At 40.3% G+C, this 16,363-nt stretch overlaps 3 protein-coding genes across 3 annotated transcripts; all 3 read right to left on the minus strand.

Moving 5' to 3' along the window:
• Positions 1-51: 51 nt before the first annotated feature.
• Positions 52-2,982, minus strand: LOC108884781 (tripartite motif-containing protein 16). The gene has a single exon (XM_018678862.2). It carries the CDS (start codon positions 2,840-2,842, stop codon positions 1,166-1,168), a length of 1,677 nt encoding a protein of 558 aa, XP_018534378.1. The 5' UTR covers positions 2,843-2,982; the 3' UTR covers positions 52-1,165.
• Positions 2,983-4,329: 1,347 nt separating this feature from the next.
• On the minus strand, positions 4,330-6,139 carry LOC108884780 (tripartite motif-containing protein 16-like). The gene is given in 2 exon segments (XM_018678861.2): positions 4,330-4,587; positions 4,590-6,139. Coding segments are annotated over 2 exon segments (1,674 nt in total). The 5' UTR covers positions 6,027-6,139; the 3' UTR covers positions 4,330-4,350.
• A 2,229-nt stretch (positions 6,140-8,368) lies between these two features.
• Positions 8,369-10,958, minus strand: LOC108884779 (tripartite motif-containing protein 16-like). Its single transcript, XM_018678860.2, has one exon. It carries the CDS (start codon positions 10,641-10,643, stop codon positions 8,964-8,966), a length of 1,680 nt encoding a protein of 559 aa, XP_018534376.1. The 5' UTR covers positions 10,644-10,958; the 3' UTR covers positions 8,369-8,963.
• Positions 10,959-16,363: the final 5,405 nt, after the last annotated feature.

Consider the following 16,363-nt stretch of genomic DNA (forward strand, 5'->3'; position numbering starts at 1 on the left):
CCGGAAACACACGATTTACCTTCAAAATAAAAGCGCGTGTCAACAGGAAGAGGGGCTGGAGGTGATTTCTTTTTATTTGATTCGTGACAAGTTTTGTGTCTAGCGCCTTTCAGCAACATGGCAAATCAAAGTACTCCAACACAAGACCACAGAAAAGTGCTAGGACAAAAACACAAGGCAGTTTACAAACACAATGGGATTTAAGTATAGAAATAAAAAATAAAAATAAAATAAAAAGCAGAATAAGAGGAACATTACATTATAGAGGGATACATAATATCCCAAATTTAATTTAGTAAAATACAGAATCATCTTGAAAGATTTTGGTAAATTGGGCTAAATACAGTAATATTTGGTGAACAAAAACTGAACACAGCTTCAAAATGTTTTCTTCTGACCTTGAAAACAGTAAATAAACCTGTGCAGGACCACCTGAGAAGCTGGGGAGATTCATGGAGTAACTGCAAAAAAGAAATATATTTTGACTCTACACTGTAAGCAAGAGTTGCAGTTAATTTTGAAAATGATCACCAAAATAAAATACATTAATTCATTTACTAAGAGACACTTGAGCATTTGCAACAATAGGGATCACAGTTTAATTTTCAGTTCTTATTCAACTTTATTTGACCAGTGTCAGAGAGTTTCTGATCTGGTACATCATGATCTAAACTATGAGAACAAATGAGCGGAGGTGATTTAACCTCCTCCACATCCCTGGTCAGGATGAAGGCGCCCTCTTGTGATGGAAGACGAGTAAAAACTTCACTCAGCCTTCGGCAGCTTCAAACAACATCAGTAAAGACAGATTTAAATATATGTAATATCACACTGTGTCAGTTTGTTCACAGGAGTCACAGCCTGTAACACTGATGCTGCATTCAGGGCTCATGGGAAAGATGGAAAAGAAGAGTTTACAGTTTACAAATATCATTTACATCAGCTTTCAGGTTGGAAACAGAATTTGAGATTTGAGGTCAAAGGTTAGAATTTCTCTGACTTCTTGAAAACAACTGTACTAATTATGTAACCCTTCAGTTTGTTCACACATTTAATCAGTAAAACAAAAACATTTAGTCTGACAAGTACAGAAATGTAAATGTAATGACAGATTGGGAGACAAAAAAACTGATCAACTAAAATACAGATTTTAAATGACTTCTCTCTATTTGAGTTTACAGAACTCAGCAGTGGCTCCATCAGACCAGCCAAACCAGAGTCCAGCATAGAGAGGCTGAGTGAATGTGGTCTGGACTCTGTGGAGGAGAGTCATGGTTTCAGAGACGCTGTAGAAGGACAGAATACCTGCTCTGTGATCCAGGTACACTCCTACTCTGGAGGACAGAGGACCTGAGACTGGAGTTTGGACACTGTTGAACCAGAATTTATAGATTTGTTTGTCACAATTTAACGCCCAAGATTTATCATTGTATCCAAATCCACATTCATTCAAACTCCCTGCTCTGTTGATATTCTTGTATGCGACTGCTACATAAACTCCTTCTCCTCTCCACTCCACCTCCCAGTAACAACGTCCAGTCAGACTCTCTCTACTCAGGACCTGCCACCAATAAGTGAATCTGTCTGGGTGATTAGAATAAGACTGTTGTGGACTCATTCTTGTTGCTCTTCTGTTTCCCTCAGATAATAACAGCCATGTGTTTGCAGTGTTTGGATCCAGTGTGATTTCCTGTGAATATCTTAAGAACTCAGCTCTGGTCTTGGGCTCTGGTTGTGACAGTAAAACATCCACTTCAGTCAGTGTCAGTGAGATGTTTGTCCATTTCTCTGTCAGAATGTCCTGTAGTTTATCTCTGAGCTCTGACACAGCTGCTGTCACATCCTCAAAGTACCTCAGAGGACGGATCTTGATGCTGGATGAGTCTGTAGATTCACTGAGTTGTGACAGTGAGGGGTAGTTGTGTAGAAACTGGTTGTGATCCTCTGTGTGTGAGAGCTGCTTCAGCTCAGCATCTTTCCTCTTCAGCTCAGTGATCTCCTGCTGCAGCTTCTCCTGAAGCTCTTTGACTCGACTCACTTCAGTTTTCTGCTGGGATCTGATCTGCTGCTTCACATCAGACCTTCTTTTCTCCATCAGACGGATCAGCTCAGTGAACATCTTCTCACTGTCCTCCACTGTTTTATCAGCAGAGCGATTGATAGCCTCCACCTCCTGTTGAAGCTCCTTCACATCTTTCTCTCTGTCCTGGATTCTCTGCTGGATTTTTAGTCGACTCAGCTCCAGCTCTCTCTGCCTCTCAGTCCTTTCTGCTGCAGCTGAGACTGTGTCGTGGCCTTTATGTTCATCCACAGAGCAGAGATAACAGATACACTGCTGATCAGTACGACAGAACATCTTCATCACCTCATCGTGACGAGAGCAGGTGTTCTCCTGGAGCTTCTTGGAGGGGTCCACCAGCTTGTGTTTCTTTAATTGAGGTTTATCATAATGAGGCTGCAGGTGTTTCTCACAGTAAGAGACCAGACAAACCAAACAAGACTTGACAGCTTTCAGTTTCCTTCCAGTGCAGAAATCACAGGCCACATCTTCAGGTCCAGCATAGCAGTGATCAGCAGGAGCAGCTTGGAGTCCAGTCTTCTTCAGCTCCTCCACTAAAACTGCTAACATGGTGTTTTTCATCAGGACAGGCCTCGGTGTGAAGGTCTGTCTACACTGAGGGCAGCTGTGGATTTTCTTCTGATCTTCCTCATCCCAGTGGGTTTTAATACAGTTCATACAGTAGCTGTGTCCACAGGGAATAGCCACTGGATCCTTCAGTAGATCCAGACAGATCGAACAGGAGAAGGTTTCCTGGTCCAGCTGAACTCCTTTCTGCGCCATTTCTCCTCTCAGTGACAATGACTGTCTGAGTTTCACTTTCTGAGAACTGAAACTAGTTTGAGCTCTGATCTAAACATCATGTGTTTCTGCAGTGAATGGTTCCTGTCAGCTCTTGCACTTCACCACATGTTGGTTCCACCCATCTTCAAACTGTAGATCTGAAGGGGAGGGAACAAGGAAACACGTGGACAGAGTGGAGCTCACTGTGTTTGAGAGCAGGAAGAAGAGGGAGGGTTATCAGGCTTTGACTTATTCCAGGAAGAGGAGCGGTGTGATACTGTGTGTTTAACCCTTTGTCACCAGTGAGGTTATCTCTCATTTGAAAACACTGATCACCTCTTCCTTGGATCTCTGGGTTTAGAGATGGTTCCCTAGTTTTCAGAATCAGCTCTTCCATTCTCTTAAAATACAGCTTGATTAGACTTTTTATTGGTTATAATGGATCAAATAAAGTATATGAAAAATAGAGAAATGAATTGCTGCTCTAAAAGCAATTCAATTGTTTTGACTATTTGATAAAGTCCTTTAAGTATATTTGAACAAAACAGGTTAAATTCAGAATGTTCAATGCATTTTAAGAAACAAATCAAAAAGTTATTTCTTACATCTCTAAATCCCACAGGACATGAATGCACTGATCATTTGCCTATGACATCAGTTACATGTAAATCTCTTTATGAATGTATTTAATACTTGTTTTGTCTGATACCAATTGATATTCTCCACATCTATCTTCCTGAATGAAATCATGTTTTCTATACATATGTACAACATTTAGTCTTTCAATTTATCTTTTAATGTCAGTGTAATTAGAGATTTCTTTTTTTCAGGGTAAAGACAAAATATCTGTGATTAAGGAAGGTCCAGTGATTTCCACTTAAAGGGCTTGTGTGTAAGATTTAGTGACATCTAGTGGTGAGAACACAGAATGCAACCAACTGAAAACCTGTCCCTTCAACCCTTTCCTTTCCAGTCATGCTGTAAAGTCTAGGTTGGCCATCAGGTGATAAAATGGTGTCAGCTAACACATCAACTAGTCTGCCAAGTGAAGAGGTTACTTTATATAGCTATATTTAGATACTATATCTCGTTGTTAGTGTGTACAAGTACAGGTAATAGCTGAAATATACTCTCTCATTTCCCCCTCTTTGTTGTCTTCCAAATACAAGTTACAACACCAAGGTAAGAATTCAAAAACTGTTTGTTTTGTCCATTCTGGGCTACTGTAGACACATAGCAGCACAACATGGCAGACTCTATGACAGAAAACCTGCTCCCTGTGTAGAAATAAATGATTCATTCTAAGTGAACGAAAACATAACAATTATTGGTTTTGGGTGATTTTACACTAAAAGCATACCTATGTATGTCATATTCCATTTCTGCCAATAGGTCATCATAATGTTTCACACTGGTCCTTTATGACCCATGCAGAGGAAGAGAAACAACAACATACAAATACACAAAATAATTCATGAACTAAAATACATATTTTAACTGACTTCTGTTTATTCAAGTTTACAGAACTCAGCAGTGGCTCCATCAGTAAAGTTAACCCAAAGTCCAGCATAGAGAGGCTGAGTGAATGTGGTCTGGACTCTGTGGAGGAGAGTCATGGTTTCAGAGACGCTGTAGAAGGACAGAATACCTGCTCTGTGATCCAGGTACACTCCTCCTCTGGAGGACTGAGGACCTGAGACTGGAGTTTTGGTATTGTTGTACAAAAATTTACAACTGTTTGGTAAAAATATAGTGCCCAAGAATTGTCATTGTGTCCAAATCCACATTCATACAAGCTCCCTATTCTGCTGATATTCTTGTACGAGACTGCTACATAAATTCCTCCTCCTCCACACTCCACCTCCCAGTAACAACATTCAGCTAGGCTCTCTTTACTCAGGACCTGCCTATATGCAGTGAATCTGTCTGGGTGATTAGAATAAGACTGATGTTGCCTCATATATGTTGCTCTTCCGTTTCCCTCAGATAATAACAGACGTGTGTTTACTGTGTTTGGATCCAGTGTGATTTCCTGTGAATATCTTAAGAACTCAGCTCTGGTCTTGGGCTCTGGTTGTGACAGTAAAACATCCTCTTCAGTCAGTGTCAGTGAGATGTTTGTCCATTTCTCTGTCAGAATGTCCTGTAGTTTATCTCTGAGCTCTGACACAGCTGCTGTCACATCCTCAAAGTACCTCAGAGGACGGATCTTGATGCTGGATGAGTCTGTAGATTCACTGAGTTGTGACAGTGAGGGGTAGTTGTGTAGAAACTGGTTGTGATCCTCTGTGTGTGAGAGCTGCTTCAGCTCAGCATCTTTCCTCTTCAGCTCAGTGATCTCCTGCTGCAGCTTCTCCTGAAGCTCTTTGACTCGACTCACTTCAGTTTTCTGCTGGGATCTGATCTGCTGCTTCACATCAGACCTTCTTTTCTCCATCAGACGGATCAGCTCAGTGAACATCTTCTCACTGTCCTCCACTGTTTTATCAGCAGAGCGATTGATAGCCTCCACCTCCTGTTGAAGCTCCTTCACATCTTTCTCTCTGTCCTGGATTCTCTGCTGGATTTTTAGTCGACTCAGCTCCAGCTCTCTCTGCCTCTCAGTCCTTTCTGCTGCAGCTGAGACTGTGTTGTGGCCTTTATGTTCATCCACAGGGCAGAGATAACAGATACACTGCTGATCAGTACGACAGAACATCTTCATCACCTCATCATGACGAGAGCAGATGTTCTCCTGGAGCTTCTTGGAGGGGTCCACCAGCTTGTGTTTCTTTAATGGAGCCACATCATAATGAGGCTGCAGGTGTTTCTCACAGTAAGAGGCCAGACAAACCAAACAGGACTTGACAGCTTTCAGTTTTCTTCCAGTGCAGAAATCACAGGCCACATCTTCAGGTCCAGCATAGCAGTGATCAGCAGGAGCAGCTTGGAGTCCAGTCTTCTTCAGCTCCTCCACTAAAACTGCTAACATGGTGTTTTTCATCAGGACAGGCCTCGGTGTGAAGGTCTGTCTACACTGAGGGCAGCTGTGGATTTCCTTCTGATCTTCTTCATCCCAGAAGCTTTTAATACAGTTCATACAGTAGCTGTGTCCACAGGAAGTAGCCACTGGATCCTTCAGTAGATCCAGACAGATCGAACAGGAGAAGGTTTCCTGGTCCAGCTGAACTCCTTTCTGTGCCATTTCTCCTCTCAGTGACAATGACTGTCTGAGTTTCACTTTCTGAGAACTGAAACTAGTTTGAGCTCTGATCTAAACATCATGTGTTTCTGCAGTGAATGGTTCCTGTCAGCTCTTGCACTTCACCACATGTTGGTTCCACCCATCTTCAAACTGTAGATCTGAAGGGGAGGGAACAAGGAAACATGTGGACAGAGAGCAGGAAGAAGAGGGAGGGTTATCAGGCTTTGGCTTATTCCAGGAAGAGGAGCGGTGTGATACTGGACAAACACTGCTTGTTCCATTTCTAACAATAAGTCAATATATTCTCTGAGTCAGTTGTCCTTACTATAACAGTCTTTTTCCTCTATTTTCCAGCTCATTAAGATGTTTTAATGGCATTCTCATGTAATAATGCACTGTGCTTGTTTTTACTTTACATTCTGAGGTTTTGAGAGTAAATTATAACTTGACAGGAGGGAATCTGTGCATTAACATTTGCGACAGGTGATCAGTTACATCCCTCCAGCACCTCTTCACATCAGGGAGAGGCCATAACATGTGCATGAGTGAGCCGACCTCACCACAGCCACGCCAGCACATTTCTGATACATGGTGTCAAACAAGCTCCGTGTTGAGTTGAATTATCTCATACCTCACACAGTTGTGTTGTAGATTTCAGGATACAGTCTCACTGAGCTGTGGTTAGAGACACTCCCAGGTTATACTCCCTGTTGTTGCAGCTGTTAAACGGTGGCTCTCGGACCGAAGAACACCAGTTCATTTATTCATTTATTCTCTACAACAGAGTAACATGGGGCAGCTCTCCCAGTCTCCACTAGTGCTAAACAGCTTTTATTCTTTTATTTTACTAAAATAAAAATGCTCCTATGTTGTATCAACTTGGACTTTCAGTTCATGAGGGGTTTGAGATCTCATCACGTCTGCTACCAAATGAACTAACATCAAAATCTCCGTGTAAAGGTTAGCACACACAGAGTCCAGAAATCTATTGGTATGGTATGTGTGTTGTGATGGTGCTAATCTGAAATAGTTTTGTAGCTAGAATCTACTGATGAGAAATAAGCAGAGAGGGTGTAACATGGTGGGACATGTCAGAGATGACAGCCAGTAGACTAGAGGCCAAAGGGAAATATGAGTCATCTGGACATGACAATATGAGGTGAGAGTCAATAACTCCAAGAAAAGTGATTTGAACAAAAGACTATAATCATGTTTAAGGAATATTGTGGAATTTTTTGTAGAATTAAATATGTCTCTACTTTTTAATATGTAAGGAATGGATGTAATAAATCACAAATAGTCTGTACATGAGCGAGGCAGTTGGTCAGCATTAAGAAATGTTGTTGCTGTTGAAAGAACCACAGGATGTGATACTGAGTCACTGCATCATGAGCTGTTGGAAGAAATCTGTGGCACACACAAAGAGACTACAGAGAAACTACAGCTGAAATCACAGGATCGCAGGAGAAGTAAAACCTCAACTTTGCCGACCAGCAGTAACTTATTCTGAACTTAGTAGCTCTTCAGGATGGGACTGGGTCTTTAAAAAGAACATTGGGACGTTGGACAGAGTCAGGAGTTCCCCACATTGTCCCAGTTTTGGCCAGGTAACTGGAAGGGCAGTTAGAAGTGGTTGAACACTAAGCCAACCAGTAGCAGCTGTTTATGATAGGTTCAGTGATTGATCATTCACAATTTTAACAACTGATTTTATTGTTTATGGTTCAAATTTGACTTGAGCTGTTTGCCTAGCCCCTGCTAAATATAACTTCAATAAATGTTCAAACTGAAAGTAAAGTAAAAGTTGTGGATCCATTTCATGTTTCTTTAATGACAGTAATAAATTGACTAATGGGTGTAAAACAAGTTAAAGGTTCTAAAAGGTTGCTTCAGCCAATAAATACAACAGATCCTTAAAACTTATAAAATCACTAAAATAATATCCAAGCACTTCACCAACAGGTTAACAAGGAAACTATAGGAACATAAACAGAAGAAGAGACAAGTGGCTGGTGACAAACACAGGTATAAGTAAAGTCTTGGATGATGAGGGAACTGGGTTCAGGTGTGTGAATGGGCAGAGAAGGACGAGTGATCGAGGATAGAAAATAGGTGAGCAGATGGAAAAGGAGACAGAAAGTATGGCGACATCTGGTGGTCAGAAGGAGAATGGCAGGTCTGGGGGAGAGAACATTGGCTGAGAGAAATGAGAAAAGGCTGGAGTCAGCTGAACTCATGAGTTAAAGTTCTGAATAAAACTGCCTCAGTTATACTCTCATATTAGTTTCACCTTTTCTCCATCAGCTTTGAATCAGATTCTGGAATGAAGACAGAAGAAAATATTTGATTTGTTCATCAGGAAAAACAACTTTATTCATGATGTAAACCTTCAGTTTGTTCACACATTTAATCAGTAAAATCTGTTAAATGACTCTTGTTCAGTGATTTCATGAACAGATTCACTTCATCCACACAATCAGTTTGTTTAACCTGAATCTCACATATGGAAAAGAAAATAATGAACAATCTCCTCATTGATTAATATCATGATAATTATAGTTTTATAATACTTTGTAGTACCTTATTTGTAAGTAAGTTTGAACAAGAACAATATAAATTTAAATGTAATTATAGATTTCTTTCTTTAAACACTGAGAACAAAATATCTGTAAAAAAAAAAAAAAATGAAAAATGAAAAATGTCAGTTTAGACAAAGAAAAGTCATCATGAGCAGTGATATCCTCCATGGCTCCAGCTCCACCTGAAGAAACTCAAACATCAACAGAACAATAAATGAGAAGATAAAGAGCTGACGATCATTGATTGATTGACAGGTGATCTCTGTGTAGAAATGACACAACAATGAGCTTTTAGCAACAAACATGGAGACAATATAATTCTAAATAAACTAAAATACAGATTTTATCTGACTTCTATCTATTTGAGTTTACAGAACTCAGCAGTGTCTCCATCAGACCAGCCAAACCAGAGTCCAGCATAGAGAGGCTGAGTGAATGTGGTCTGGACTCTGTGGAGGAGAGTCATGGTTTCAGAGACGCTGTAGAAGGACAGAATACCTGCTCTGTGATCCAGGTACACTCCTACTCTGGAGGACTGAGGACCTGAGACTGGAGTTTTTATATTGTTGAACCAACCTACATAACTTTTTGTTTCACAACGTAACGCCCAAGATTTGTCATTACGTCCAAAATTGCATTCGAGTGAGAACCCTGCTCTCTTGATATTCTTGTATGCGACTGCTACATAAACTCCTTCTCCTCTCCACTCCACCTCCCAGTAACAACGTCCAGTCAGACTCTCTCTACTCAGGACCTGAGTCCATTTAGTGAATCTGTCTGGGTGTCTAGAATAAGACTGTTGTGGACTCATTCTTGTTGCTCTTCTGTTTCCCTCAGATAATAACAGATGTGTGTTTGCAGTGTTTGGATCCAGTGTGATTTCCTGTGAATATCTTAAGAACTCAACTCTGGTCTTGGGCTCTGGTTGTGACAGTAAAACATCCTCTTCAGTCATTGTCAGTGAGATGTTTGTCCATTTCTCTGTCAGAACGTCCTGTAGTTTATCTCTGAGCTCTGACACAGCTGCTGTCACATCCTCAAAGTACCTCAGAGGACGGATCATGATGCTGGATGAGTCTGTAGATTCACTGAGTTGTGACAGTGAGGGGTAGTTGTGTAGAAACTGGTTGTGATCCTCTGTGTGTGAGAGCTGCTTCAGCTCAGCATCTTTCCTCTTCAGCTCAGTGATCTCCTGCTGCAGCTTCTCCTGAAGCTCTTTGACTCGACTCACTTCAGTTTTCTGCTGGGATCTGATCTGCTGCTTCACATCAGACCTTCTTTTCTCCATCAGACGGATCAGCTCAGTGAACATCTTCTCACTGTCCTCCACTGTTTTATCAGCAGAGCGATTGATAGCCTCCACCTCCTGTTGAAGCTCCTTCACATCTTTCTCTCTGTCCTGGATTCTCTGCTGGATTTTTAGTCGACTCAGCTCCAGCTCTCTCTGCCTCTCAGTCCTTTCTGCTGCAGCTGAGACTGTGTCGTGGCCTTTATGTTCATCCACAGAGCAGAGATAACAGATACACTGCTGATCAGTACGACAGAACATCTTCATCACCTCATCATGACGAGAGCAGATGTTCTCCTGGAGCTTCTTGGAGGGGTCCACCAGCTTATGTTTCTCAAATGATGGAGATTCATAATGAGGCTGCAGGTGTTTCTCACAGTAAGAGACCAGACAAACCAAACAGGACTTGACAGCTTTCAGTTTCCTTCCAGTGCAGACATCACAGGCCACATCTTCAGGTCCAGCATAGCAGTGATCAGCAGGAGCAGCTTGGAGTCCAGTCTTCTTCAGCTCCTCCACTAAAACTGCTAACATGGTGTTTTTCACCAGGACAGGCCTCGGTGTGAAGGTCTGTCTACACTGAGGGCAGCTGTGAATTTTCTTCTGATCTTCCTCTTCATCCCAGTGGGTTTTAATACAGTCCATGCAGTAGCTGTGTCCACAGGAAGTAGTCACTGGATCCTTCAGTAGATCCAGACAGATCGAACAGGAGAAGGTTTCCTGGTCCAGCTGAACTCCTTTCTGCGCCATTTCTCCTCTCAGTGACAATGACTGTCTGAGTTTCACTTTCTGAGAACTGAAACTAGTTTGAGCTCTGATCTAAACATCATGTGTTTCTGCAGTGAATGGTTCCTATCAGCTCTTGCACTTCACCACATGTTGGTTCCACCCATCTTCAAACTGTAGATCTGAAGGGGAGGGAACAAGGAAACATGTGGACAGAGTGGAGCTCACTGTGTTTGAGAGCAGGAAGAAGAAGGAGGGTTAACAGTCTTTGGCTTATTCCAGGAAGAGGAGTGTTTGATACTGTGTGTTTAACCCTGTTTTGTTGATAATCTCTTCTTGGGATCTCTGGTGATCTCTTAACATTTAAGTCTGTGTGTGTTTTATCAGATACCCAGTGAGACGATTAGTTGGTTAGTCAGATTGATAATTAAAAAAATAAACACTACAGTTAAATTTACTGTGAGGTGTAAGAATTATTAAGATCTTTTACTTAAGTAAACATAACATTTAAAATCTGGATTGAGTAAACTAATAAAGTCTTATCACTATGCTATATTAACTATATTATTTTTATTATTTTGTGCAGCACAACCTTTGTGCTGTTTCAGATTTGCAGCCTCTGTCAGTATGATTTTCTACAGCACCGGCATGTTTACACATGAAATCTACAATCAACTTATAATTCAATGATTCCAGGTTTCACTCAAGGTTTCATAAGTTGTAAATGTGTAACTGAAGACAGAAGGACTTTCAACTTTCTACTGTAATAAATATCATTTTTGATGGACTTTGTTCTATGCACCAGCCGCTCATTGAAGATATCAAATGTCTTTGGTTTAAAGCTCATCAAGAACATGCAGGCTTATACATGTAAGTTTATCTGTCAGCAAAATATTCCAGATAATTTACCGAAATTAAAGAAGCAATGAAACATGATTCACATTTGAACTCTACCTTCAAAACAATGAGCAAAGAAAATCTAAACTGACTCTTAATAAAAGTTGTGTAACTGGTAAAAGAATGACAATGAGAAAACACAGGTCAGAACTGCCTGTGGCCATATTAAATCATTTTTCTTTAAAGAGTTTGTGTTGATAGAATTCCTCCTCCATCAGCACTAACCCACAGTAACCACATCATCTCAAAGAGCTTTAAAGAGTTCTGCAGGTCTTTGAACTTGATGCAGTTACCTCTTGCTGCCACTTGATGTCGCCAGTGTTTCATGTTCCCTACAATGCAGCTTTCAGGGGCTTGTTTAACACAGCAACAGTCAAGGTAGCAGATAACAACACTTAACGATTTATTACTGTCCTTGTTAAAGTATGCGAAATAATCTCTGTATATTTTATGGTTAATTAACTACGTTATATGTGGTAGTAAGTGACAAAGTACTGTTGAGCTACGAACAGATTAAGTTACTTTATAATACTCATCCAGATACAACCTGCTTCAAAACTCCTCTTCTAGAACTCAGTCAAATCTAAACACACAGACATGACACACATACCAAGCAGCTTTGTAACTAAAAATAAACCTCATTAAAACTGACAGTCGTGCTAATTAACATTCAGTTATACGATATCAGAGTGTGGTGCTAAGACATAAAGACTTTCCAGTACAGTACAGTAAGCCGTTTGGGAGCTGTGATATGATCTCCCAGTCTGTCAGAAAGGAAACCACCAGTAAATATTTAATCAGCAATTTGGTTTGTCTTTCAAATATTCATGAAATCTAATCACCTTAATCATGGTATGATCGTTATTTCACAGCATAATGAAACTCCCCGGCACATCATTCAACCATGACCAGGGTGGCTGACTTCACGCCGCCGCTCTCAAAAAAAAACAATAAAACTAACGCACCCCTCTTCCACACACAGACACACACAGTGACAATGTTGGTGAAAGAAAGAAAGGAAGGTAAAAGGGAAACGTGGGAGAGGAAGATGGAAGGCAAGAAAGTGCGTACATTTATTTAGTGTCTCGTCAAAGAAGCCTGAGTACACTTTAAGAAACTAAAAGCTGTTGTTCCTGTTTTTAATATTATGCATTATCAACAAAAACAAAATCTCCAGCACTGACGTGAGGAGCTGTCTCTAGTGGTGGAAAAAAAAAAAAAAAAAAAAAAAACACTAATGTTTTCTGTCTCGTTCACTTCTAGCCCCCGTCTGTGGAGCTTTGACTTTCAGTACTTAGTCATATTTTGCCGGCCTACAAACATTTTCTAATTACCAATAAACACAAAGCACAGGTAAGGATGATGGGAGTGTCATTAGCTTTTGGTCATAAACTAAAATACTGGACAAACTAACCTAATGCCACCAAAAAGTCTGAGTTGACAGTGCAGCAACAAGAATATGATCCTTCACTGGCTTCCCACTCATAAGCAAAGGCACTTATTTAGCTGGAATATACAACTGATAACTATCAAATGGTGTACAACTGGATGCATGCAACATTGCCCAAAGTGTTCACTTGGATTGTCTAATATTTGTACAAAGACATTCAACATAAGAATAATTTGAAATATGCTATATACTCAAAAATAAAAATTTATACAAAAAGTAAGTGCTCTCCAAAAATTATGAATCAAAGAAGAAATAACACGTTGAAAACTGGAACAAACGCAACATAAAAACAAAGTCTGGACTGAGAAGAATAAAGGGTTGATGAGAAACAGAAATATTCTAATTCTGTAATATGACACAGATTTCCAGATGACACAGCGATACGCCATCATTTATCCCGTACATGCAGCTAAATCCTCCTCGACACCAAACCTGACTGAAGAAGCTGAGCGTGCCTGGAGGCAGCAGCAGCAGCTCTTTACAGAGGAACACTGAGATGGATCTAATGTACAGTATAATGTTTGGCCTGAGGAGCGCACAGGGAAGCTGCTGTGTCCTATTTGCTGGGATGTTGAGCTCATTTTGGAGAGCACTTCATTCTCCCTGCCCTGTGGGATCTTAGCCACAGGCTGAAATACAGTACAATCTATCTGTTTTTCATCAGACGCTGTAATAGGCTCTCTGTTGTGTCTGCATGATGCTAAAGTCTCACATCTACTTTATCTCACCGTAACAGTATGGATGTCGAGAAACAGCAGGAGGAGACGTCAGACATGTTATCATTTTTGCCATAATATTTTTATTTCTATCGTGTGGATGCACACATCAGAAAGTTCTTCTGTGTAGCAGGTGTACACTGTCATGAGCTTCAAACTTCAAAACTGACTTCAAATTTAGTTGCACATTTTAGTTGTCAGAGTTTTTGTGTCCTTGTTCCACCTCCAGAAAAGTTAACCAATTTGACAGAAATAAAATAAAAAGTTTTCTAAAACGAATGCTTCAAGGGTATTAAAATGTAGGAACCACATCCGTCATTACGCCTCTGGTCCTGTCTACCCTGAAGAGTAAAACTTTTCACAGTGTTGAGGGGTAAAGCAGCTAATTAGAGCAGAAATCCAATATCAACTTATAATGAAGCTGAGAAATATCAATAAAAAATACACTGACTAATCAAATACTGTTCTCTTTTTATTTTTTGGCCAGCGGCAGATCCAGAATATTCCAGAGCGTTTTCTTGGCATCATTAATAAAGCAGGACATCTGCTCATTACTTATCATGTGACACTCTGCTTCTGATTATTTAAGGATAAATTAACATGTTGGTACTTTTGCACTCACTGTCCAGAGTTAACTGTTGTACTGCTTCATGAATATTTTGTTTTCACAACTAAATATTCAGGGTTTTCTTTAATGGGAAATAAAAAAAATTCAAAATTGTTGTGTGTAAACAACACAGTCGACTTTAAAGCTGCTTTAATGGGCCTTTTCACCACTAGAGGGCAGAAGAGCTCCAAGAAAAGAAGCAGAATAAGCTGACTAATTCTAATTTTGACATATTATCGTGTTCATAGCTAACTATTTATACATCCAACAGACATAGAGCAACATTAGCTTTTATTTGGGGCTGTTATTTCACTCTCCCCAAACTCCTGAGGAAAATATCTAGTTGTTTATGTGCTAGATGTTCCACAAAGGTCTAAGCTAAATGAGCAACACAATTACAGAGTCATTGGTTTCTGTTTCTCTGGTTTTCATTTTGCTACTTCGTTTATAGCAACAATCCAACAATCCTGTTTTATAATCCTCCATCCAGACTTAGGAAACAAAATGTAAAACAGCCATGCTAGCAGCTCACAGAGACTGTGCTTTGGTAGGGTGGTGTTTTAAGCTAAATGCTAATGTTAGCGTGCCAAAATGCTTACAATGACAATGCTAAAATGCTGCTATTAAGGTGGTGTAATGTTTACCATTTTCACCATTTTAGATTAGTATGTTAGCATGCTAACATTTGCTACTTAACCGTAAAAAGTATTGGACAAATAACAGTATGAAGTATCAAAGGATCATCCAGAGTTATTACACTTTATCCTGAGGGGAAGATGACTGTGGGAACCAAATTTCACAGCAGGTCATCCAATGGTTATTAACATTTCACTCAAAACTGCAAATGCCAACCTCCTGGTGACACTACAGTAAAAGTTAGCAGTTCAATACATCATGTGGGCTTTATACATATCTGTACCAAACTTTATGCCAATCCATGCATTAGATGATGAGATATGAGTCAGTAGGATTCATCCACTGGCCAGTCCATAAGATAGCTGCTGAGGCACAGTGTAACAGTCTGGACTAAGTGATTGACTGAACAACCTACCAACACTGTGATACTAAGTGTACATTTATTTTCATTTCACTTCACAAATACAGGAGGTACATGTGTGTACCTGATTTTAAGACAAATCCCTGACACTTCTCCAGCTACAGATTAGAATAATCCTCCAAAGGAGAGTCAAATAAAGTGAGGGAGAGTTACAGCTGCCTTCAGTTCATTCCTCCTCTCCCTCTGCTGCGCTCAGCTTTACTTACAGCAGCCAATGATTGAAGGCACGTGCTGAGACAGTGTGGATAATCATACAAGAAAGCAGCAGTGGGGCTTTGAGGCGTCGGTGAGGTGAAATACTACAAGAAATGTGAATCCCAGAGGCTTGACACAATCCCCACAACACAGCACCTTGAGCGTACGCCCGGAGATAAACAAAGAGGTACATCATCTCGCTAATCCTCTGAAGAGGGAGTCAGTCACTGGAAACCTGAAAACCAAGAGGACTGAAACAAACCAAAGGCCAACGAGGAGGGGGGGGGGGATGACATGTGTTGATAGCAACAATAAAGTGATGCTGGGGAGCAAAATAAAGAGAACGATTTGAATCTTAGTTTGGATGTAACACAGTCAGATTATCAGTTTGAGGAAGGTGACTGGCAGGGATTAAACAGCTGCTGTTAATTGGAAGTAAAGGTGAAGTGGGTAAGATTATGCAAAGTGGGCATTATGATGCAAAACAGTGAATAGTTCAAATTAGGGCAGAAGGTCTGGTATCGAAACGTCCGTTAAAAATCTTTATCTTGTTGCTTTGTTGTTTATCATCCCTTAAAATCCAGTCTTTCTCCCCTTTGTTCCCATTAAGTAGCTTTAAGGTTGTTATTCCACACTTTGTGACGGGATGACATACACTGCATAATCTGGATCATCTTGAGCGAGTTCTTCATTGAAGCTACAGCTGCATTAAATTAAAGCCTGACATATTTGGCATCTTTGGAGACTTTAGGATCTCGACTCGATTTATAATACAAGATCTGAGGGTTAGAAGAAATTTTGGCTGCACAGCATAAGTTTGTA

This window comes from Lates calcarifer, linkage group LG4, assembly GCF_001640805.2.
Source record: "Lates calcarifer isolate ASB-BC8 linkage group LG4, TLL_Latcal_v3, whole genome shotgun sequence".
NCBI classification, from domain to species: Eukaryota; Metazoa; Chordata; class Actinopteri; family Centropomidae; genus Lates; species Lates calcarifer.

Bases quoted from the DNA above. Each gene is read 5' to 3' on its own strand.
- LOC108884781 (XM_018678862.2), bottom strand. From the start codon at position 2,842: ATGGCGCAGAAAGGAGTTCAGCTGGACCAGGAAACCTTCTCCTGTTCG.
- LOC108884779 (XM_018678860.2), bottom strand. From the start codon at position 10,643: ATGGCGCAGAAAGGAGTTCAGCTGGACCAGGAAACCTTCTCCTGTTCG.